The sequence below is a fragment of the Saccostrea cucullata genome, unplaced genomic scaffold, assembly GCF_032062105.1.
Source record: "Saccostrea cucullata isolate Sc308-1 unplaced genomic scaffold, CSIRO_AGI_Scuc_v1 ctg372, whole genome shotgun sequence".
Taxonomy (NCBI): domain Eukaryota; kingdom Metazoa; phylum Mollusca; class Bivalvia; order Ostreida; family Ostreidae; genus Saccostrea; species Saccostrea cuccullata.
The window spans coordinates 1-26,210 of record NW_026922937.1 but is presented as its reverse complement, the minus strand read 5'-3'; the positions used below and the strand labels follow the sequence as shown (position 1 = coordinate 26,210).

The 26,210-nt window shown below is 32.5% G+C and overlaps 2 protein-coding genes across 5 annotated transcripts; both read right to left on the bottom strand.

Moving 5' to 3' along the window:
• Nucleotides 1-5,815: 5,815 nt before the first annotated feature.
• On the bottom strand, nucleotides 5,816-22,694 carry LOC134262828 (monocarboxylate transporter 12-like). Of its 4 annotated transcripts, none has more exons than XM_062745157.1 (7): nucleotides 22,438-22,694; nucleotides 18,708-18,931; nucleotides 17,155-17,298; nucleotides 14,950-15,684; nucleotides 11,351-11,401; nucleotides 10,762-10,958; nucleotides 5,816-6,786 (listed from the first exon to the last, which is right to left on the bottom strand). In XM_062745157.1, the coding sequence occupies exons 2-6, from the start codon at nucleotides 18,922-18,924 to the stop codon at nucleotides 10,795-10,797; spliced, it is 1,311 nt and encodes a 436-aa protein (XP_062601141.1). In that variant the 5' UTR covers nucleotides 18,925-18,931; nucleotides 22,438-22,694; the 3' UTR covers nucleotides 5,816-6,786; nucleotides 10,762-10,794. The 4 variants fall into 4 exon arrangements, with proteins under 4 accessions (XP_062601141.1, XP_062601138.1, XP_062601140.1 ...); XM_062745154.1 differs by having other exon boundaries at nucleotides 10,799-10,958; XM_062745156.1 differs by having other exon boundaries at nucleotides 10,799-10,958; nucleotides 22,443-22,694.
• A 176-nt stretch (nucleotides 22,695-22,870) lies between these two features.
• Nucleotides 22,871-25,046, bottom strand: LOC134262824 (uncharacterized). Its single transcript, XM_062745150.1, has 3 exons — nucleotides 24,866-25,046; nucleotides 24,460-24,507; nucleotides 22,871-23,192 (listed from the first exon to the last, which is right to left on the bottom strand). The coding sequence occupies exons 1-3, from the start codon at nucleotides 24,989-24,991 to the stop codon at nucleotides 23,043-23,045; spliced, it is 324 nt and encodes a 107-aa protein (XP_062601134.1). The 5' UTR covers nucleotides 24,992-25,046; the 3' UTR covers nucleotides 22,871-23,042.
• Between the last annotated feature and the right edge of the window lie 1,164 nt (nucleotides 25,047-26,210).

Sequence of the window (26,210 nt, the reverse complement as noted above, 5' to 3'; positions counted from 1 at the left end):
CTAGGCATCCTTAACCTCCAAAGATAATGCTAATGATAGTACAAAGAAATACCTAGTTCCCTTTTTAACATACTTCTGTAATGAAGCATCTACTAAAGAGTTCCTCTATCCACATAATCCAGGAAGAGCGATATAACTGATGTGTACGACCTATTAATGGTGCCATGCAGACATGCACTCTTAAACCAGCTAATTCCCTGAAGCACATTTCTCTTACAATAACATCGTCCATCTTATATATTGATAAAAAAAATTAACTGCATCTTTTCAGCTCATTTTGGACATCAATAAATGGAAATATTTATAAGGGCTAGCTAACTCTGGGTTAGTAAGGACAAACTCAGGTTCTAAATCCATGTGGTGTTATATATTCTGGGGAAATGTCCAATTAATTAATGAAATATATTGAGATTATGAACTGTATCCAAGCTCAAAAGTCCATTAAACAATACAAAAAATAGGAGCAAAGCAAACTTGGACCTCTGAAACATCAGAGGTGACATCAGGTGCCATGGAGGAGTGAGCTTCCCCTGCCAGCCGGTCTCGCCCGCCATGTGCTCGTTGTCATGATTGGGAAATAACTAATAAAATGACATTTTCAAGTTAGATCTTGTATTATCTCTTGCAATAGGCAACAATTCACAATTAAGACACTGAAGCTATAGAATCAATCATGAAGTCACATGGATTTAGAATTGTTTGGGTTTTTAACTCTTCTCCCATCCGACCCCACAAGATGCATCAAACAATCAAAATGTTTCGATGACTTGTCTCACAATCTGCATAAGTTACAGTCGCAATCTGATGATATAAAGCTATGAATTCCAAAACGAGGTCACAGTGACCCACTTTTGGGTCATGACATAACATTTTCTCCAAAGTACCTCTTGTGACAAAATTAATAGTCCAAAGTCCAATGTGAAAATTGCAAAAATTTTGATCCAGACATAACTTGACTTTATATATATCCAATGAGTTCTGAAATGATGTCATGCAACCTAATTCAGGGTTGCAACATCCTGTCTTCTAAAAAACATCAACTGACCAAGTTTGATAATCGTCACAGTCTTAAAGATCTTAGACACCACAAAGCTAATACAGAGGGAAAATCACATACCTTCATTCATCCCTTCAATAAAGATGTGTATAAAAACTGCTTTACAGAGAGACAGATGGATGCTTTCTCTTAACAATACCACCAGCTCTACCTTTTTTTCTTTATCATGCACTGCCTTCGATTATCTGTCTATACTTTGTACCAGCTGCTATTATAGCTTTCACATGGGCAAATATAAAATAATGTCTTTTAAGGATCAATTTGTGCAATTTTTTTATCTTTCTGTCCTAAGTTGCTCTCTGTTTATGCATGCATATTGAATATTTTTTTTCTTGATTCCATGATTTTTTTCCTTTTACTGTAGGTAAAGTGTAGAATCCTACAAATATAAGAAGGAAAAGCATATATAAACACTCATATCCATATATAAGGCAATTTTTATTTGCTTTCAAACCGGACCTTTGTATTTTGTCTCCCCCTGTAATTTGATTTTGTTCATTCATTTTTCTCTTTTGTATAATTTTCTATATATGACTTTTTCTGTTTTTTCAAAATTTATAGGTTTGTGTTTTTTTTTTCTCTCTTAAAAGAATCAATTTGTTTTGTACCTTGACCTAAATGTAGGGAGAGGGCAATACTTTTTAACATTTTATAACATCAGTGAATAAAATATTGTTTAAAAAAAAAAAGCATATATGCATTTGCTGAGTTTGAAGTATGCAACACATTTTAAAATTTATAGGTATACCTTTATAAGAATAAATTGCAATACATTTATATTAAAAAAATATCCAAAAAATACAATATATATTTGCAATTAAGTACCACATTTCACACATAATAATTTTTAATATAAAATAAAATGCAGGTACATGTTAATTTGCATATTTTTGTTTTTTACAGCATTCATGAAGCAAATTCTACACAAGTTCAACACAAGACAATGTACTTATAATTCTGCTCTAATGTCAACTCACCAAGTGGAGGAACACATCAGGGGAACTAACTCTGTCGTTCTGGATTATCTTCTGTGTGATTATCTCCCCTGATCTTCACCTCTTGTTTTTCTCTACATCCCGAGTTCATCTACAGCACGGGAGCTGGAGTCATCTTATGCCACTGTGTTGTCTTGTAAGTCCAAGATATTTATCTACTACAAGACTCAGGATTAACAGTTTACACATATTTCTATTGCATTTCTTACCCTCGCCTGACTATCAACAGTGAATACAAATGGTGTATTGCTCGATTTTATTATTTTGTTTTTAATAAAAAAGAAAAAAGGAGGGGAATCAATAAACAATTACCAGCAAGCACTTTGTAACAAGCACAAAGTACTTCAAATAACAAACAGATCCTAAAATACCTACTAATAGGCTCTTACAGGTGCTTGAATTCATGCCGAGTTAGAGTGGATTTCTGGTGAATTTAAAAGAGAAAGGTTTTATGGGATTTACAAGTAGAATTAATTGCAATTATCTGCTAAAATAACTACTTGGGGATGCAGCTACAATGTATCTGAAATTTTGACAAAAGTCAATAATATCTAAGTTTGACTCACAATTCCTGATGTCAGATTTTTTTTTCATCAAAACATAAAATGAGAGAATTTATGAAAATAATGGGGGGAACATGAAAAAGAAAAGTTTATATTCAATTTCTATTCATTTCTGCCTTATCAACAAAATCATATTTCTTTCCAACTGTTCTGTGGGAAATCTTTCATTTCATGGCACTAAATAAAATACTTTGTGGTGCTCTCTAATTTGAACAGAAGCTGCATGTGCATATGAATTGAATCAATTCTGTTTGCATATATTTTATAACTTACTGTGCTTAAATGCAAGCAATGATGGCATATTCTGGACCTTTCTTCCCATTTATCATTAAAAGGGTATTCAATTATCTTACATTTTCACAAGCACTTGGCACTTGTTAACCACTTTATAGTTAATGTTCGTGCAAGATCACTGGTGACCAAACACATATCAGGCCACTTTTCATTTTGTGATTGATGCATTTCTTTTTTTAAGAGTGTTTAAGGGGGGACCTATGTCCGAAAAGTCTTTGTGTGAAATTTTCAAAACTTTGGCATTTCTTTCCTGACAACTTGCTCTTAATTTTTAGGTATTAAAAACAATACCTTTATATGCTTATTTTTACACAGGAGCAAAAAACAGTGTGATATGCTAAAAATAGATAATTTTCATTTAATTATTCTACCTCAAATATGGCAAAAAGAACTGTCAAATATAAAAATCAACAGGTATTTAATTCATATGACTTGTATCTTTAAAATGGAGGCAAATTCATTGAAATCCATCTCGCATGAAAAATTATAATGGAGCACAATGTAAGTATTACCCCATTTTTTTTGTCGTATTTTTTACAATACCGACATGCATAACAGGTAATATCTTAAAAAGTCTTTGTGTGAAAATTTTGTTATTCATATTTTTTGAAAGAAATGATTCATCTCTTTATTTCAACAAAGAAAAAAGTATACCTTTATGATAAAATTAACGAGAAATATGACGTTTCCTTTTATTTTTGTAATGTCATAAATATTGACCTTTCTGCACTAAAAAAGGGTAAGTAAGCACTGACAAATCTCTATAAAACTATTTTGCATTTTGTTTTGATTAGAAACAATTTAAATAGATTTTTTTTTCTATATTAAAACCTAGGAATGACTTTATACAATAAAATCTACATGTACTATATAAATCAATAAGCAAATATACACCCGTACGAGTACATTTCTTAATTTTTTTTCTTAGTTTTCTCCAGAAAATCGATTAATGGTATTTATAAAATCAAACATTTTCCCCTGATTTAAGCCGCTTTTTTACCTGAATTTTATCTCTTTTTTGCACTATTAAATCAGCATATTATCGAGGTATTTTTTCACAACAGAAATTGCAATGAATTATCAACCAAAGGAAGAGAATTCTCATATTAACAAAATCCATATATCAAATAAAACTGTGATTAATGAGATTGATGCATTTCTTTTTTTAAGAGTGTTTAAGATGCTCTTTAAAGCTTTAACATGAACCAATACACCTACCTAATACTTTATTTGGAAAGTACCATTAATGAAAATGCTATCATAATGCATGAGGTGACAAACTGAATTTAATTTAAAATTATTCAAAAATCACACATGGTGCCTTAAAATGGGGTCTCATTTTAAAACAGAAATTAAGACCAACATGTAATTTTGAGAATAACTTTCTACCACAAAATCATTTTAAAATAGCATTAAACTTTCTTAAATGAAGTTACATACTTTCATGCTAGCAATTTTTACCAGAATCTACAAGATTCTACAATCAAAGTGTTTGGTCTTAGACTTGAGTGTGTAACAGCCCGTGTTACCCTTTTTGTTAACAAAATTAAGAAAATACCCTAAATATTCCTATTTCATCGAACTTTACACATGAAGCCACTGTATGAAGGAAGGTATGTGTCATCAAACAAAAAACTTCTTTAATGAATTCCAATCTCTCAATACAGGGGGAATAATCTCTCCTCTGTTGTTAACATACAAGAAGTTCATAGATAATTTATAACTTTATTGTCAAAACACAATAAACATTTCTCACATTAAAAATCTCTCTAACATGACTCTGTCTATTCCAACCTTTTCCATGCTACCAACAATGTAACACATTGTAAATATAAACAGTTAGTTGTGCCACTGAACAAGCAGAGAGATTAAGACACACCATGTAATTTTGAGGTGACTTTCTACCACAAAATTATATTTAAAAACATAGTGATTAAACTTTCAATAGTTCAAACATATTTTAGATATAAAGAATACTGCATTATCTTTCATGCTACATTTTGCCAGGTTTGTGAGAATATGTTCTTTTATGGCAAGAGAATGGGCGGGTCTTAGTACAATAGAGGGATATGCGTGTCCGACAATCGACCTTATATGGCTAATGTTAATATTTCGGACATAGTCATTGTCCAATGTGTACACAACAAAACATGCTGGTTTACTACCTTTACATTTTATCTCAGACAAGGTCAATTTACCTGTTATCGTTTTCTATTTTTCAAACTTTTATAATGGTCAGCCAAGACTGTTCATATTCAATAATACGAACTTTACGTTTTTTAGGACAAGAAATGCACATGAAACTTGTATTCACTGATAATCGGGATTACGGTAGTGTTGCTCACCAAACACGCTACAAAACCTTTAAACTAATGTATATTTATCAATCGTTTGTAAATGTATATAAATTTTACTTCTTATGTAGATTCGTGTCAATCTCTCAAATGCATAAAAAAATTCTAAAAGCAGTAAAATTCCAAGCATGTTTCCATAGTATTTTTGTTAACAACGAATTTCATTCAGCTGATTGGTCAGTTAGAAAGTATCGCCAGTTCGATTAGCATATGAATTTGTTCTATAACTTTATCTGTTCATAAACAGGCAAGCTAATTTTACATTTTTTAAAAAACACATTAAAAATCTCTCTATACATGATTTCAATAAAATACAGTGACCAGCCTTTTCCATATTTTAAGGGCTTCAAAGAGTGGGGCGGGGTTAACAATGGGAATTGGATGTACACACCTCAATAAAGGATCAATATCTTTGCCACGTTTCTATTTTTGTTAAAAATAGTAAGAAGGTACACATATCAGTGATTAGTTACATATACAAATTTGAGTAAAATATAGACATTTTATTTTTTGTCAATTTACCGGGGGCCGCAAGTCACCTCATCCTTTATCGTATAAATATCCTGGAATTTTTTCCAGAGATATTGGGAAAAACAAAAAAAAAATCTGAATCAACCATTCACACAGACTTCTCTCACAAACACTAAACATATTAAAGAACAACTTCAAAATATTTAATGCTTATAGATACTTATTGTATACAGAATGCTGTACACGTTTTGTTTTTTGTTTTTTTTTTAAGTTTGAACATTGCAATATTGCCCTATTTAACAAACTGATTATTATCAAAATATGAACATTTTAAAAAAATTGTCTTTGTTTACATGTTTCCTAAAAGACATGGAATAGCTTTTTAACTACAAGTACTTATATTTCATTTTTTAGAAAAAGTTAATTCATGATTTATAAATAATCAACAATCTTAACAAGCACAATTACAGACATGAATGTAAAATTCAATGCAAAGGCCTACATAGCATGTATGCCATAGATAACAAAAATGATCCTATATGCAAGTCCAAACAAATAATTCATTCTCAAAACTTTCACACAATTTATTCCACAATGTGTAGGAGTTAAGTCCCTTAAAAGACTGTTAAAAAGTTCTTTCTATATTTTTGTTTTACTGAAAAGGCATACAACAAGACAAAACATTTTTGAAAACATAAAGAACAAATATAACAAAAAAAAAACAAACAAACAAAAAAAAAACGCAGTACTTAAAACAGTAATTGTAACATCTAACAATGCAGAAATAAATTTAAGATAAGAGTTTCCCTAATAAAGAGCATACTCACTTGCATCAATTAAACTTTTAAGAAATAATAATATCAACATTCACACAACATCACTTTCTTCATTTCCGAGTATAAATGGTCACATGATAATCTGTTTGTTTTGTTGTGTCTGTGTAATTCTGTTGTATGAAATCTCACTCCATCGTCTTATGAGTATCACTTCAGAGTTGTCCTCCCTGATTGGCATTTTGATCTAGTTATCACACGGACGTCACCATTGCCTCTCTGCTCAGAAAATAAAAAATGAAATTATATAGCTATATATTTTAAAAGCTGTATCTATTATAATTTATAAAGAAAAATTATGCCAAGAACTTTCATAGACGATTCAATTTATTTGTGTAGTAAACCTTATCCATTGTAAAGTAAAATATTGAATCAGATTCAATGTGTAATATTTGGTTTGCATAAAGCTACAGTAACTGTTGAAGAACTTGAGATTCTATAATGATGCTTGAAGGTTTACTCATGATTAAATTAATAACAGATTGAACAATATCAGTAAGATCTTATTGATAGCATTCAAATATTAATTCTAATTGTTTAAAATTTTCAGATGTAAAATGGCATTGCTACACTAGTTACCATTAATATAATACTGAACTTGTAGTTCTTGTTAACATATATAAGTAGTTATGTTAAATCTTTGCAAAACAATTAAATCCTCTCTTGGAAGATTCTGTTTAGCTTCATAACATTGGACCTTGGAATACAATCATTTTGAACTTCATCAAGATAACATAAGTACAGCAAATCTTAAACAAGAGGCCGATGGGCCACATCACTCACCTGAGTAAATTTGGTGATGCTGTTCTTTACCAGATCCCCCCCCCCCCCTGTAATACCTATTGTGGCCCAGCCCTAACACCCCCCCCCCCCCATTTGGTCATTATTTTAACAATTTAGAATCTACACTGCCCAAAGACACTTCCACATAAACTTTAGCTTTTTTCGAGCCCATTGGTTCTTGAGAAGAAGCTTTCTCAAGATTTTTCCTATATATTTCTATGTAAAACTTGGATTTCCTATTGTGGCCCTGCCCTGTCTCTGGGGGGTCATGATTTTAAAAATTTAGATTCTACACTACCCAGAATGCTTCATCATAAGTTCCAGCTTTCCTGGCCCAGTGGTTCTTGAGAAGAAGATTATTAAAGATTTTCCCTACATATTTCAATGTAAAACTTGGATTCCCTATTGTGCCCTTGCCCTACCCCTGAGGGTTGTGATATAAATAATCAAGAATCTACACTAACCAAGGATGCTTCCACATAAGTTTCAGCTTTTCTGGCCTATTTGTTCTTGAGAAGAAGATTTTTTAATGACCCCACCCTATTTTTGTCTTTTCTTGATTATCTCCCCTTGTAAGGGGACTTGGCCCTTTATTTTAATAATTGAAACTCCCCATCACCCAAGGATGCTTTGTACCAAGTTTGGTTAAAATTGACCCAGTGGTTCTTGAGAAGAAGTTAAAAATGTGAAAAGTTTACAGACAGATGGACGGACAGACAACAGACAAAGGGTGATCAGAAAAGCTCACTTGAGCTTTCAGCTCAGGTGTGCTAAAAAGTAAATTACCCCCCCCCCCCCCCCCACCTGGAATTATTTCATCTAAGGTAGTGAGGGGAGGTGGGGAAATACTACAATTTTTTCTGATGGAAAGACTACTAAATCATCTTGTATTCTGATTATAATGATATTCTGCATAATAGCATATCAACAGGATGAACATTTTTATCAAAACTCTGTCATTCAAAATGAAAATTAAACAACAAACACTTGTTTATGAAGATAAGAGAAATTACCAACACAGAATTTAATATGCAGGCTTGACTGTGTATAAATCATGCTGTGGAAAATTGAATCAAATATTTAAATCAAGCTGGGTCCTTCAAGCATGACAAGTCATTCTTTTAATTATATTATTCATTATGATATTCTACAAGATTAGCAAAAAAAAATGTACAGGCATTTTGATGCAAGGCCAATTCATTAACATGGACTATCTATCTTACACAATTGTTTGGTTTGATAAAGAGGAATGGCCTCAGACATGATACAATCTTACACATTTAGCATTGTCAGAATTTGTCAAAAATTTTCAGATTAAGCAACTTCCAAGCTTTTCATAACAAAGTACACCGATTGGTTTATTAGAATTTAAAGTTTCTGCACAGTGACAATGTAAAGACTGTGTTCAGTTTTTTTTTTATTTGGTAATCTGATGATTTTTATGCATATACATGTATATAAAATTATCTTTATTTATAAGCAGTGCATTTCATTTAAATTCTTAAAAATTTTCCTATTTATTTCAGTAAAAAATACTTTTGAGTTAGAATTTTGTCCTTGATTTTCTACCACTTATGTTTTCTTTTCATATCCATTCATTTGATAAAGTGACCTGCAATCAATGAATACACATAACCATTGTTTCATCAACCAGATACAAGAAAACTAGGTCAAATAATAAATCTTTGAAACTGGGCTTTGACAACATTGTGGATAAGACAAAATATTAAACAATTAAATTTAATGAAAGGGACTGAAAGATAACATCATACAGTGTATTAGGCAAGATTTTGGAATACACATCATATGGATTAGACAAGTTTTACTGTATATGCAAACTACCATTTGTACATGTATAGGAGTCAGATTTTTGTGCGTTGAATTAAGTTAAAGTCTAGGTCCCAAAGTTCTAAAATTTCAGTATTTTTCTGGAAGTGGCATTTATTCTGTAACAACTTCAATAATAATCATTTATAAAGGTTGGAACTCAAGACAATCCAAAGCAGGAAACTCCAAAGGAACATCTCTGGTTACCATAGGCATAAAACTGAAATTCCTACAGCTTTTAATAATCTGGTCAAATTCTTAATCAAAGATCAAATATCAATCCATAACTCAAGACAAACTATGTAACACAGATAGGAAACTACAATGAAATATGTATTGCTCTAAAATTGGAAAAAAAAAGGGCAAATTCCTCAACAATTTTCTGAAAAAAAAACCTGACTTATAAGCAAACCAACTTAAACAAGAGATGTTTGTAAAACACTTATGCCCACCTCCTCCCAAATTTGAATTTTTGAAAGTCCAAAAGGGCATAACTCTGTCAAAAATGGCGTGATCATACCTAAAACAGAACTTGACCTAGATATTCATGTGATATATCTGTATACTAAATTTAAATCATTTAAATATGTGCAACCTCTGCGAAGAAAATGAACGAAAACTGCAAATAACTGGAATTTTTCTAAGTCCAAGGGGCATAACTCTGTCAAAAATGGTGCGATCGGACCCAAAACAAAACTTCACCTAGATATTCATCTGATATATCTGTATACTAAATTTCATTTCAGTACGTGCAACCTCCGCAAAGAAAATGAATGGAAACTGCAAATAATTAAGTCCAAGGGGCATAACTCTGTCAAAAATGGCGCGACTGTACCCAAAACAGAACTTGACCTAGATATTCATCTGATATATCTGTATACCAAATTTCATTTCAGTAGGTGCAACCTACGCGAAGAAAATGAATGGAAACTGCAAATAATTGGAATTTTTCTAAGTCCAAGGGGCATAACTCTGCCAAAACAGAACTTGACCTAGATATTGATCTGATATATCTGTATACCAAATTTCATTTCAGTAGGTGCAACGGTTGTGAAGAAAATGAACAGAAACTAAATGGACCGACCGACAGACAGCAGCAACGCAATATGCCCTCCCTTCTTTGTAGGAGGGCATACAAATGCAAGTATACAGTTATTTTTGTCCCGTGTTATTTACGCCCTTTAATTCACATTTGCAAACAATTTTGCCTGTTTTAAAACTTGCAAAGTCACATTTCTTTTTAAATTCACCTAACTGTGAGTAGAGCAAATGGGCCAAAAATAAATTGTGGGAAACATTTCTTTGTTATAAGTATTCATGTACAAATTAATTTCCTTGTACTTTAATAGGTGAGCTCCATAGGACATTGTGCTGCAAAAAATGAAGGTTCAATAACAAAAGTCTGAGATTACAAAGCAAGTAAGGATTATGTGACCCGAAGCCATACAGTGCTATATATCATAGTACTATCATGTAATATGGAGAGTATGCACATTGTTGGCGATTCTACAAGCTATAAAGCTGGTTATTCTGCATGCAGCTAGCGGCGTAGGTCAGTTAGTAGGGGTCACATAAGATGGTTACCTGCTGCATAGAGAGAACCAGGCCAGTGGTAACTTACACTAATATTGGTTCTCCCTTGATTAAACATTTGTCCTCGGAACTCTCCACCAGCGGAATCTTCTGGTCGTTCTTCTCCGACTCTGAAACAAAACTCTCCAGGCCGCAGGACTGGTACTTAAACAGCATCATAATCACAGAGCTCCACAACAGGGCCGATCCTGGCAAGGAGGAAGAAATAGGAATTGTACATCGATACATGGATAAAATGAGGATACTGACACTCATGGAAATTAGTTTTCATGACTGCTATTAGAACACTGGTACAAATGGTACCAGAAACAATGTCTGAGCTTTATGAAACAGAAGTCTTTCAAAGACAGCAAAATAGCAAATTTTTCAGTTCAAACCTGTCATCATAGGTACAACATTGACAACAAATTCAGTAGGGAAAATGAGAATTTAGGCCCCGTCTTAATTATCTCCGTACAACAAGTTAACTTCTCAAAAGTAAGACCTAAGCTTCTAATGTTCTAGTCTGCATAATAAATATCAATAATTTCCCAAATTTTTTATAGGGTTTCCCTTTGTGGCCCTTATTTTTTATACTGACCTGCTAGGTAGAAAGCATACTTGAATTCCGTCTCCTCTTGGATCAACAAACCTACAAGTACATTAAAATTAGGATTAACTGACTTTCTTTACAGTTAAACTTCAGTATCTCAAACACATATCTGGAATACAATGGATATGTTGAAGTAATTGGGTAGTCCTTAACTATTGTATTTCTTAAGTATTTTACACTAAATATCTTTAACTCTCAAATATCTCCTAAGTTTTGTCTCAGTTCCAATGAGTTCAAGATAATGAGGTTTTACTGTAATTGTCTTAAAGACCAGCCTTCTCAAACAAATAATTATTATATAATAATTCAATGTCATAATGATATTGGAAAATTCATTTGCAGAATGTTGATTCAGAATAAATGTCAGTAATAAAATTAGTTTATGTATCACTAGGGGGTGGCTGTCCGCATCAATCAATCAACTTTTAATATTTATACAATTGAAATACTGGATACACTGGTAGAACTGATTGAACTTTTGATCTCTAGTTATTTTTAATATCTGAAATAGATGATTGCTCTGGTGACTAACTATTTAACACCCATGAGTGATGACTTAAAACATCTATTAATTACCTTCTGTGCAGTATATCCATTAAATATACATGTATACCTATAACAGGTACACAATACAGAAGTCAGTGATTAACCATCTACTTATGTGTTTGCAATGTTTACTCTTTTAAAAAATAATAAAATACAGTGAGAATATTCTGTAAAAATTACAACTTTATATCAGTAGTTTAAATATTGTTCTATCCCCAATGCAAGACCTTGCATCCTTCATATCTATCCACACAGACAATCTCTATTTCTTTAGGTTTATTATGAAGCAACAAGGTCATTTCCGAATAAACATTCGGCACTTGTTAAGTTCCAGGAAAAGAACAATCCAAAATTCTTATGCAATAGTAATCTATTGTTTATTCAAATCTTTCAAGAATATTGCTGCTCATTAAAAATTTAGGAATAAGGTATTATTCTGCTCAGACACAAAAAACATTGTCAATAATTCATCCTGTCTGCACGGTGTAGAAGTATGGAGTGAGACAGAACCAAGGACCTTCACATGTGGGGGGCCTTGTAATGTCTCCACTAGGGTGCTTACACAAAGGGTGACAAAAAGTAGATTTCTACAAGGAGAGTTACCACTAACAGCTAGAGGACATTCATAGAAGATTTAATACCGAGCCCATATTAACAAGCTTTCACTATCCTCTCGAATTCCTTAGTAACTACACAGTGGGCAAAGTCCATGCAGTTTGAGGCTGATATTAAATTAGTACACTCTGACTACATAGGGTCATACAGTTCTGTAATGCACAAAGTGCCATGACTTTTAGGTCAGTGATTCATTATCATGCACCCCATGGTTTGTAAGGTCAGAAACATCTAATGTATATATATGTGCCTCTTTTGAAAACTAATAATTGACTCTATTGCCTTCCAAATCAACAGCAGACTCTTAGTTTAAAAAAATAGAAAACCTCAGATTCTAAAGCATACCACGTCTAATGCAGGAAGTAAATTGGGATGGGAATTTTAATACATTGTTTAAGTGAGATCAACCCCCCCCCCCCCCCTTCCATACTGACTACATTGAGTGGCCATCAGCCTAAACATGATAAACTCTCTTTCTTATCAACTAAAACATTTACAAACAACTTAATCAAAAATAAAATCTTGAAGCCTTTTCACTTTCCTTTTAGGAAAATCCTAGATTCTTTTTATATTTTTATCAATAATTTGAAGTGTCAAAAAGTTAATGGTATGATTCTACCATAAACATACAAAACTTGATAATATTTAGCACAATTTTTCTACAGCTGGAAATCTTGAAAACTGCTGACAATTGACAACCAAGATTTATGCAACTTAAAGCAAACAATACTATGCACACCAATGATGATATCCACCAAAGACAATGTCAGGTCACGTTCTGTCTATATTCAGGCTTCACGATTAAAATGTCAGTCTCCTAGTTCTTTTCTCCGTTTGGGAATATTACCAAATTACGCAGTCTTATGAATAATAAATATCCTGCAACATCAAATCATAATTGATTCGACTCATCAAAATAACCTTAGGGGAACCAAGAAATGTAAACATGCAGGCCCAAGGGCCACCTGGCTCACCTGAGTCACCAAACAGATCCAGATACATATTGGATATTTCCATCTATCAACACTATCTAAGTTTTTAGATCATATGAAGGAGTGTACTATTTTCAGGTTAAATTTTTGGACCAATGTAGATTTAGTGCTTAATTCTAATGCAATCCATGCATTTTTTTGGTTGTTTACGTCTTATTTGGATGAATTTTGTTACAAGAAAAACGTCACGGAGCATTGTGTTTTTGCGTCGCTCTATTATGACGTCACAATGAAAAAGCTTTCACGCTCGTTAATGCTCGTTTTACTGCTTCAAACATCAGTGCATTAGCCAATCAAAAAGTGTTTTACAAAATTATTGCATTAGAATATTTTATATTTAGTGTGTACAATAATTGGCGGAAATTGATTTTCGAACAAGTTAGCGTAGATTTGATTTAGTGAATTTCTAAATGTTCTTATCTATGTATACAGTATATGTGCAATACCTGAATGCCTAAAAGTGGATACACAGCTAAATGTAATACTTATTTTTTCAGAGAAAATAATGCAGTTTGCTTTAAAAAGATTTTTTTTTCATAATTTAGTCATTGTATAAATTTTCCCTTGCATCAATACCTGAATGCCTATGGATATGCCTTATTCTAAAAAAAAAATGCCTGTTATATTTAATTACCTACCCCTTCTTTTATCTATGAACATGCATCTACCCATGACTTAAATTAGGGAGAGCATAGATTAAAATCTACATGAACTCATTTTCTACTGATACCAATCTTTGTTTGTGGCCTGATCTTATTATGATAGTGAATTTAATCTGATTATAATCAACCCTCACATTAAAATTTAGGTGAGATAAAAGAAGGGAGTTCTCCACACTCTGATATTAATGATAAATCTCAAGTCAATAGCAAGGGTTATCTCTGAAGTGAGCCAGGCATGCAATGTACTTCAGGGTATTCCCAGATAAAATGAGACAGAAAATTTTAAAATATAACAAATTACAGAGAAATCCTGCAGTTTGTATTTTCAGCTTTCAAATTTTTAAACTTCTGAGTTTTTATATCAAACTCTAGTAATGAAGATAACAGACTCAACTTATATATAATTTAAACTTAGTGCATATTGTTCAATGTAAATTTTTTTGGCTTCCTCTCTTTTCCATCAATTTTCCACTTGAGGCTTATCGAAGCAAATAAGGACTTACATAAAAACAAAAAAAGTATGGAACAGACAAAATGTTCTTGAAGGATAATTCAGGCTACTTCTTAAGAAAGGTTTGCCAAGTTATAATTACACATCTCATGGATAATGCATTATAAAGTTTCCAGTATGTATTTATTTTACATTAATGACACTGAAACAATCAATGCAGTCAGTACAAATTATAGTTTTTACACATAAATCTATGATACTATTACCTGCAGTCAGTATAAATTATTCTGATTTCTTACACATGAATCCGTTAATACTAACCTGCTGCTGGTCCAGCCATGATAGATCCCAGAGCTATCATAAACGAGAGGTAACCATTTCCCTTGGCAATACATTCCGGGCCGAGTAACTCCCGCGAGGCCTGCGACAGAAACGTAGTCCAGTAACCACTGTAAAATCCAAACAGTAGCGAGTACCCGATCTGTCCCGCATAGTCATCAAACAGCATGGGACAAGTTCCCGTAATGACCACACCGAGTCCTATAGAGCACAAGATGGCCGTCATGTCATCTAACGTGCTGTTGTGTCCCATAAAAGAGAAGATAACCCTGGAGGTAAAACTAGCCATCCCCACACAGGACACCAAAAATACTGAGGTATCAAAAGTGGAGCCTTGGTCCATTGCGTACGATGGCAAATACATATATATCACAGTGGAGCCGAAACTCCAAAAGAGGTTAGCTATACACATTCCATGGAAAGTGATATTTCGGAGCGGTACACACGAGAGAAGGGGCATGAGGTGTACCTGTTTGCTACGACTGATGGGGGTCATCAGGGCCCCACACACACACAGATTGAGGGCTATTCCAGACAGGATCCAGAGCGTGCCCCTCCAGGCAAGGTGATCCAGCAGGGTCCGGATCAGGACAGGAAAGACGACAATCCCGGCCCCCACCCCGCTCAGTACTACACTCAGGGCCTGGAGCCTCTGCTTGTAGAAGTGTTGTTCCACTGCCATTATAGACGGGGTACAGGCCAAACCAAAGCCTATTCCTAAAAAATAAATGATCATGTGTATAAAGATAACACACAATAAGAAACAAAATTTCTTAAATTTTTTTTTTTTTGATCACATAATATATATAAAGAAAATTAAGTGTAACAAAAATTTGAAGACCTACAGTATTTAAATTAACCAGGGCTGAATTCTTACATCTCTGATCAAACTTGATAGCCCTAAAGATACCGTATATCCGTTTTAATTTTTTTTTTCTTTTCGCGTGTTGGAAATTTTGCGAAAAAGGGGTAGATTTGTCTAGTTTCTATTTTGCGTAAGTTATTTTTTACGACTGACTATTTTTTTAAAAAATTGTAATGTTTTTATACACATTATTGCTGAGAAATTTCTTCATGTTTTATATTTTGCAAATTAAAAATGATCGCACAAAAAGCGAAAAATCGATCATCGCAAAAAAAAAAAAGATATACAGTATATCTTACTTCTTTTCAACAGTTATACCTACATTTCATATGTATGTCATCATTGTTTATATGTATGTAACTTTAGTCCAAATCTGGTTTAAACACTAACAGACAGACAGATAAGTGGGATTCTTCATTTTGTTGGGTCACTGTGGAATAAAATTGCATCTCTGTAGCACTTCCTTATAAGACTTAGTGTGATTTACTGTATAAACTTACTGAACATGAACTTAATTTTGGACTAAGCCAGTGTTTTTATCACAGTGTCAACCAGGTTGCATTAAATCTAGGACAAATCACCATATTAATGTCCTATGTGATCAATTCAAGATCTAGGTTTATTGACAATGATGTAATAATTATATAGAATTTTCAATTACTGGCTATCATAATATGTCCTTATATCTATATGTATTACAATACCTCAGTAATATATTATTTATCTATTGCATCATTTTTAGGATGTGTTTTGATAATATCTGTATTATTTTGTAATTGTGTAGAAAAGTAATAAAATCTAACAAAAATAAAAATTTAGTATAATTTCTTGGCAATTTGTTGGATGCCAACTTCCCACTCCATGAAACAGGGCATTGAGAGATGTTCCAAAATGGTACTGATATGTTGTAAAGTAACAAATTAGTAAAATAACCTATTTTCAAATGTTTTTGAAAAATGGATTTTTTTTATCTTCATTGAAATTCAAATTAACGAGTTATGCATGAAGAAATTATACATCACCATGCATTTTAATTGATCTCAAAAATTTTTGTGTATCTTTTATACCAATGATGGAATGCTATCATAAATGTTCAGGCATTAATATTACTTCCAACATACATTAAGCTTTGCCTCTATTGCAAGGAGACATCATAAGGAAAATTATGCTTTACTTGTTGAACAATCATGAAATTGATATAATGTTTATAGAAAAACTGGCAACATTTAGTTTTAGTAAATGCAGTAATTACTGAGTTTAATTAATGCATACGAGCATGAGTTTAGTTTTGAAATGGCCAAGTTTATGAAATTCTACTGTACCTGTGAGTACCCCGAATGAGAGATAGACCTGGTAGATCTCCGTGACCACCATTCCCATGGAGAGTCCTAGAGCAGAGATCAGACCCCCCAGCATTACGCTCCACCGACAGCCAAACCGCGCCATGAAGCACCGCATCACCACACCTAAAGAGGAAAGAAAACATTACATAACATAGGGAGCCTAGTCTGTTTATGTCTTAACTAAAACATTTGTCTATCACTCAAATATGTAATTTACAAAGCATATACAAATGTGGAAGAGTATAAAAAGACTATAACCAGAAGTCTTAGAAGAGACTGGCTGTAATGGTGGCATTTGGGCTTCAATAATGTTTCATCTTTATATCTTTTTCAAAAGACATTCTCATGTGGATTTACTTCGCCTTATTCGATCTTCACATACAGAAAGGAAAAAATTGTTAACAAAACAACCCTTATCATCAGATCATGTAAAATAAAGTTTCATAAAGGACTTTAAACTTTTTTCTTCAAGAGTTATCCTTTGTGTTTGGTTTTATTTTAATGAGACAAAAAATGAAACATTCTGAAGTAGTTTTCATATTCTATTTTTCATAAAACTGCTAAAACCATTCATTAAAATTCAACAGTGGCGCATATATGATGCCTCTTAGTGTGGTCTATACATTCCACTCAGGACTTACACCAGTCAAGTGGAAACTAAAGCTAGGGAGAACCCTCAGTAAACACAGTAATGCTGTTCATAAAACTTACATACTCAACCACTGAATTATGTACCATCTAAATTGATGTTTTAAAATTCAACAATTTGTTTCCTCAAATTAGTCAAAAGCTATTGGAATAGAGACATTTTACAGATTGTTCTATATTTGTAACCATTGTGGCAACCAAATATTGAAATTTAAATTCATCAACAAAATGTGGTGTCTTGATTTATATACATTTAGTGTATAGGCATATCATACTGCTTATTAATGAATCGGTTTCACACTGTAGAAAGAACAGCATTTTGATAGATCTTAGTCAATGCATTTCTGTGATTATGATTAAAATAGCCTTGTGACCTATGTAAACGACTTTGGTACAAAATCATAAAATTTCCCCTGGTCACAAACAACCTACGTGTACATGTATCATGTTTTTTTCTTTTTTTACAAAATCCATTTGCTGTTCCTTAACTTCAAAGCTTTGGCTTAAGTGGACATAAAGATTGTTCAAAAGACCTTAGATCAGGTTAATGACCATACAATGGACAAGCCACTTTTGTGCTATGTATGAGCCTTTTATGTCCCCCATTTCAAATTCAATGCAAAACAAATACAATTTAAACAAACAAACCAACCAACAAAAACTTTGTACTTCTTAACTCTACGTGTCATTAACCTTATCCACACATCCTTGGCTGAGTCGTGACAAGTACTCCTGTACTAAGCATTTTTTTCCCCTTTTTTCAGAATTATGCCCCCTCTTTTACATCATGCAAATCTTTGTTTACATGTACATGTACAAATTAAAAAAATAATTTTCAAAAGGAAAAAAGAATGTGCATTACAGTATTTAATACAATAACTTACTTGTTAAAGCAGTTGTGTACAGTAAGATTGAACCAACCCATGATGAGTTGAAATGATCCTCGTTGAATATCTTACTGAACACAATGTGAAACACCCCAATACTGTACGTTATTCCACAGATAATGAACTGGGTGAAGAAGGCTGCGATGGCGACGACCCACCGATACCCTCCCCCGTCCCCCTGAATCATACCGTCAGGCACACTGATCGCAATCATCTAGCAACTGGAAAAAAAAATCATTAATGTCAATATCTACTAAAAACTTTAAAAACGTAAAACAAGGAATAATCAATAAGTTTCTTGAATTACAAATATTACTTTGCCATAAAAAACAATAGGTTCTTGAGTTTCCATTTTGATTAATCCTTTGGATATCAATATAATACCACCATCAACTGATTTTAACACAGACATACTTTGTCACATGTTTTTTTTTTTTTCATTTTGAAAATTTCAACATACTTATTTTTTTTTTAAAGCATAAACCATTTCCTGGAATAGTTAAAGCTGTAAAATACTTTTTAATCATAAATCTAGAACAAGTGTTGTTAATTAAGTTAACAAATATACCAAATAATCTGTAAAGGGGACCTTTGTTAATTATGCAAAGGAATATATTGAATTACTTCTAAATCTGCTATTTTGCAATTGCACTTTGAAGTTTGCTGTTTTGCAATCAAATACTGGTGAATGCCAGACACATTTACAAGCTTGCAGGGTGACATAATATTTGTGCTATACACACTTTATTCTACACTTGTCATAGTTTTGTTATGGCTGTTGAAAAACTTGATTTATATCAGGAAAAGACTCATCAAACTAAACACAAGGGACTCCAGACAATTAAATGTATGTGTGTGATGCATTCATAAAATCTCTTTGTGGCAAAGCACTTGTAACAGAGAGAGGCAATATACTATAATGACAGAGGACTAAAATTTAAACTAAAAGAGATAAATTCTCTTACACATCAATAAAATCAGCACAATGAAGTCAAAGGGGTCTTTAATTCAACTAACCATTGGAGTAATATGGTCTTAATGGTGCATACTGTGACAAACCCCTATAGTAATCAAGCCCTGCATCAGTTGAAAACTAACTTCACAAGTTAATTACTACAGTAAAACACGGTTAAAGTGAACACGCTTATAATGAATGTTACCTACAGTGAAGTGATTTTCATTCCCATTGACTTTATTACATATTGTAAAATTGAAGGGATACAAAGAATTATGATTATATCGAAACAAAATCGTCCATTCCTGGCACTTTGTTATAAGCATGTTAAAAACTGTTTTATTCAAGAAATGCAAAACAAACTTGAAGGGGTTAAAGAAAAAAAAGTTTGTTTGACGCGGAGAAAGCCATGGAATGATCATTACAACTTCTCTGAATTTGAAAATAGTTACCAATATTTGGCAAACTTATTAAAACCTTCTCAATACACAGCTCATTAACCTAATGAGCATTTCAGACTGTGTAATACACACACCCTTATGACCATGCAAGAAATCTTCTTAAGGTCCGGATAATGTATAGGTAGTCTTAACCTGTTCTTGGCTGCAGGTAGTGAACCATGCACAAAACTATTCCAGCATTTTAGTATGTAATATGATTCATGGTTGAGATACTTAATTTAATCTGATTATATCTTAACTTTAAAGGGGGGTATATCTAAAATTTCATATCTAATTATTCAGTTTGGAAAAAAATAATTAAAAAATAATTGAATATATTTCTATCCTTTGCAGTGACAATACATGTAAGAACATGTATGTATACAAATCATTCTTGGTATCAAAATGAGAAGCATACCAGTACATAAACATTGCTGGGTATTGATTTAATTTATAGTACATGTTTATAGAACTTTTAAATATCTATTTATTTCTGGGAAAAGTAGATGCTATTATACTTTATACTGGGTATTTGTAAATGCATAATAACCACGCATTTTAATTTATACCATGCAGCTCTGTGACTTTTCTTATAATTTGTAGTTTCCATTCACTGATGTTACAAAATCTAGATGTGTGGATATAGAGCTTTTTTGTGATTGTACTAAGTAATCTAAAAGCACATCATTCTAGCCTTTAAATTGTGCTGTTTGACCATGAGGTTCTGTTCACGGTATAAACCATCTAGGTCAAATACCTATAATAAAACCTGTAACTTCTTTGTTCAGCACTTGCTTTTAAACATATAGTTTTTTGTACATACTTTAAATTGGACATTTGCCTGCAGGTTTATAGATTTGAATTATTTATGTGACGTAAATAATAAAACTTGAATGCAAATGAGTATGCATTTTAATTTTATGTACTTTATTTTTCAAAAACAACAACTTTGCTACTTTATATAGCTATTGCTAATAATCAGTGTATAAATCTAGATCTTATTTACAATTGATCCTTTCAAAATCTGGCACCAAATAACAAAGAGATTTAATAAGTCGTTTAAATCACTTTAATTAGTGAATTAATTTTACTATGTCAATATTTAGGCTCTAACATTGATTTACCAGCACTTTATCAGAAAGGTCGATATTAAGGTTATGTTTAAATTATTAAGAATGGAACTGGTCAAAGTGCAGGTGTTCAAATGACTTAAAAGAGCTCTTCAAAAGTACATGAAGATAATCAAAATGTGACACACTGGTCAGTTCAATGAAAAATAAAAAAGAAAAGGGAAAAAAGTTTACTCTACAACCACAATAAAAAAATTTAAATGTAACAGGTGGGGGAAAAAACAGAATTTTCAGTTGACCCCCCCCCCCCCACACACACATACTTTCTTCCCCACCCCCGGATTTAGACTTACAAAATTATCAGTCAGTCGTCAGATAAAACCATATATCATTCTATACTTACCTGAAATGGCATACCTTTCATTGTTCACAACGTATTTGTTTTTCTTTTAAAATGTTATCCAAACACAATCAATGTTAATTGTAGATAGAAATGTGACAAACAGCAATTTTTCTTTGTGTCTCGCGAGCACTGACGAAAAACAGCTGACGATACGAACGTAAGAGGGCAAAGGTCATTCTGACATCCACGTGATCTATTTGTTTACAACTGTCAATCAATTCACCTTTTCTGTGGCCATGTAATTACCTAGTCCGTTGTTTTACCTATTTATTTTCCAAACAAAGAAATTATCGTCCATCAATTAATAGAAAACATTTAATTAATACTGTCAAGATGGAAAAAGAAAATAAACCCATCATACCACGTTCAATGTAAGTGTCCCGAATTTACAGTGAATATATGCATCACACGATATACAAACATATTATTTAGATTTAACACCTGTTAAAGGAACGTGAAATTCAAAGAAATTAGACAAAGCTGGCGAAAAGCGCCAATACACATGGCGCATGGAAATATAAACAATATACTTGGCGGAAATTAACACAATAGGGCTCTACGTGGTAAAAAATGTAAAAATTATTTAATAAAACTTCGCTGATATCAATTAATTATCTTAAAACATTCTTTGCACTCCTTTAGTCCCCACAAGGAATAAACATACAACGTCATAAAAAATGGACACTGGTCAAAATTAATATGAATATGCTCATTAATCTTCAACCACGTGTAAAAATCCCGCGTTAACACAACACAAAATATAAAGACTAGACTACTTCCATATCCACAAAAGAAATAACATAAATATGATTTCAGGTCTTTACCAATCTGCCAATACACATTCGGCTTTGTGTATTACCTTACAGAAATTCTATATCTCCTGGCCGTGGTCTTCCATGTTTTTTCAATGAATTGCTACACTTCCGTTCTCTCTGCTGACGTTACATGTTGACAATCTCTGGAGTAAGCGTGTTTCGTTTTTACAGAGTTTTGTTATACTCTCCACGGTCATTTCACGTAACCTTTAGTATGTTTACTGCCATGTTGGAGTTTTATAACACGGCATGTAGATATTTTTCTTCTCTGTTATGATCACGTGGTAATTGACGTGGAACACGGAATCGATTTCTTGGCTTTAGGAAATAATGTATTTTTTTTCACAAAAAGGGAAAATAAATTTGATATTGAATTTCAAACAGATAGATTTAATTATAATTCCTTAACAAAGCAATATAAACACAATGTAAAATCTGTTCATAATCAATTAAAAATATACTGTTGTTTTTTTTTTCTTTTTACTGTATATATATATATAATTATATTTTTTTTCTTTTCAAACCATTTTATTAATGAGTTTTGTAGAATGATTCCTGTTTTTTTGCCTTTCACAATATAAGGATGCTCCTTATTACAATACTACAATACTATTATATTTAAACATCAGTCCAAACTGTTTAACTTTCACTAGAGTTGTTCCCCTTTACGCAGTGCATAGCGATGTTCATAAAATGACTCTAGGGATCCCCCCTGATGGACTGGGTACCTCCCCTTTCTTTGACTGCGTCCTCTAGGGGGCCGTGGCATTCTGGATCTGTCCATGTACTCTTTCTTCTCCTAAACAGTACAGATATATACATCTTTTGCTGTAAAACTATTGATTCACAAGTAAAAAAACTGTGAGAAAAATTTTATCAATATTAATCGATACAGGAAAAAAGAAAAAAAAAAAATGTTGGACTGGGGATTGAACCCAGGCCCTGGGGCCATAAAACTTAGATGAACCCATCTTTGATCTCAGTCCCACTTTTACAAAAGGATCACATACATGTAGTGGGAAAACTGAGACTGAGATCAAAAGTGCAGAGATTGAATAAGCGTTATGGCCCTCTGGGACCCATTTTAACAAAAGAACTTACAACTAAAACCAAAAACTCTAGCTGACTGTAAAATTTTACAGAATTAATGATGAGTTTAAAATTGCTATCATGAAAATATCTTTCTACATTCCTTTTAAAAAGTTTCAAACCATTTTCAATTTCATTCAAATAAGAGAGTTATAAGCAGAAAAAAATATTGGTCTTAGTTGTAAGTTCTTTTGTAAAACAGGCCCCTGGCCTGAACCCTGCATTACAAGTGGGTGCTCTAACCACTGAGCTACCTAGGCAGATGTTCCTGGTCCATATAGCTCAAACCACTACAACCATTCCTCTCTTCTAAGATAGTATATGACCTTGCAGACAAACTAAGATCTTTTAACATACTTATGTATAATGGTAGTCCAGGGGTGATCAATGGCACCAAATGTAATACAATTAGAATAGGCTACAATTTTCCGGGGATTGTATCTAGGACCCATGAATTAGTGGTTAGGAACTCATACTACTTAGCTAATCAAACAAATAGTCACAGTCTCTAAAGCATTCTTCCCCCTTAAAATCTCTCTCTTTAGGACAAGCCAGATTCCCTTGCCCCTGACAGTACTTTCATCTGCAAGTCAAGGCCAATTTTCAAGCTCCATATAGCCCACACAAATACAAAAACTATTGAATACTTATGGACATTATTTCTGCAAAAAGTTCATTTGGAATATAAATGGGTTATCTTCTCTTTAATGGGTACCTCAGTTTAATGACTGTCAAACAAATAGTTCTCAAGACTAACATGAGATTTAGGAATTGGATAAGACTGCCAGGGATTTAGGAATTAGATATAACTACCAGACATATAGTAATTGGATACAACTTCAAGAAATTTAGAAATTGGATAAGACTTCCAAAGATTTAGGGATTGGATAAGACTAACAGAGAACTAGGGATGGGATATAACTACTGATATTTAGTACTTTGATACGTTGACAAAAAATAACTGGAGTCTTCCTCACCTGATACAGCTTGTCTTTTTCCTTCATTTTCCATCGTCTTCTGGTCGCCTGAAAGATCAACACAGCAACATACTATTACTAGATTATATGAAGCCTTTTTACTCTCAGTTGATTTTTGCCATATTCTTCATCACCAATCAAATAGAAAAAAAACTTTTAGTAAATACAACATCATCTATATTTGTTTCAATCAATAAAACAGATTCAAATTAAATATACGATGTAACAAAACTTATAGACCTTCTAATACTAGTACTATATACATGTACTTGAGTTGCATAAGGAATATAACTAGTACATTCTCTACCAATATATTATTTTAATTCTCTTGAACCAATAAAGCTTGACTATTATAGTTTGAGTCTTTCTCCCATATTTTTGTTATTCTGTCACAGTTTCAACTTACAGTGAAGGTGATGTAAATACCGAAGATGACATGGAAAAACAGAAATATGACCATCAAGCACACAATGGTATTGCGATCATAGACCTTCACTTCTTTTGCATGATAAATGGCAGCCAAGGATTTCATTGTCGCATTCTGAGTAGCATTCAAGGCAAGAAATATCAGTGCAGCCAAGACATACAGATCCTAAAAAAAAATTGTGATTTAACTGAGAACTTTTCTCTGTATTTTTGGAGAGGGTGGATAGAACAATACGAAAGACTGTCCAATACATATATTTTTTTAGGTATTCATCAAAATATATTTTTTTTTTAAAATATCACATCGTCAAAAAGTGGTAAAATTATGGATCCTAGCTAGCAATTTATACCCTTTTCACCACATTGCATTATTAGATGAAAAGGATTTAAATTTGAGAACCATGTCAAGGGGAGATAATCAAGAAAAAGTAAAAATAGGGTAGGTCACATGAACCACTGGACATGAAAAAAAATTAAGCAAAACCTTTTTTTTTCTATCAGTTTTAAAAGTTTGAAAAAATTAAAATTCCTCTCAACTTCCAGAAAGGCTAAAATTACTCATTTTTTAAATATGCATGCCTTTTCATTTGGCACAAGTTTTTTTTTTTTCATATCACGGTCCCCAGGGCTAGATCATGATCAAAGTATTGCATGCATGGGAATTCAAAAGAAAATCTCTTTAAAATAATCTTCTTAACAAGTCCAAGGTCTTGGTTGTATTGATTCATTGTATGAAAGTGCACCTCCATTTTAAAGTTTGTTCACATCAAGATCTCTACAATTAGGATGAGACCACAAAAAGGGATCTGAGTTTATCTAAAAAAAAAATTGAGGAAATAAGCTTTTAAAATCTCTCTTCTTAAGAAAGAGCAAAACCAAAAACTCTATGATAGCATTCCTATGCAGTATAAATTCAATTTTGTTCCAATTTTTTGAAGATTTATATTTTTTGGTTAGAAAGTTTTATCAAGTGGTTGAACATGTACTTATATATACTTTTGCAAATAAACCATTGTCACCAAAAAGTTTACAGATCTAAAAAATATTGGCCAAAAGCTAAAAAGACAAATTTGCCTTTTTATCTTGTCTCTTAATCTGCATTTTTTAATGCAGGATTTAGAATGTGCTTGCTTCAATGTGCTGCAAAAACATGAAAGACTGTTAGGGCTATAGTTGTATGCTAAATTTTATACCGTATATTTTTGTTTACAAATTAGACAAACAGTAATTCAAATCAATGAGTCTTTTTAAAGTTAAAGAAATTCATGTCCTTGATTTCAATGCAAAATTTTTCAAATAATTAAATTAAAAACTATAAATGTACA

Excerpts from the sequence above, each read along its gene's own strand:
- LOC134262828 (XM_062745154.1), bottom strand. The coding sequence starts at position 18,924 with ATGATTGCGATCAGTGTGCCTGACGGTATGATTCAGGGGGACGGGGGA. Across the intron at positions 15,685-17,154 it reads CTCATTCGGGGTACTCACAG|GAATAGGCTTTGGTTTGGCC; the intron begins GTACAGTAGAAT and ends TTTATTTTTTAG. Across the intron at positions 6,787-10,798 it reads AAGGGAGAACCAATATTAGT|AGAGGCAATGGTGACGTCCG; the intron begins GTAAGTTACCAC and ends TTTTCTGAGCAG.
- LOC134262824 (XM_062745150.1), bottom strand. The coding sequence starts at position 24,991 with ATGAAATCCTTGGCTGCCATTTATCATGCAAAAGAAGTGAAGGTCTAT. Across the intron at positions 24,508-24,865 it reads GTATTTACATCACCTTCACT|GCGACCAGAAGACGATGGAA; the intron begins GTAAGTTGAAAC and ends TTGATCTTTCAG. Across the intron at positions 23,193-24,459 it reads AAAAAGACAAGCTGTATCAG|GAGAAGAAAGAGTACATGGA; the intron begins GTGAGGAAGACT and ends TGTACTGTTTAG.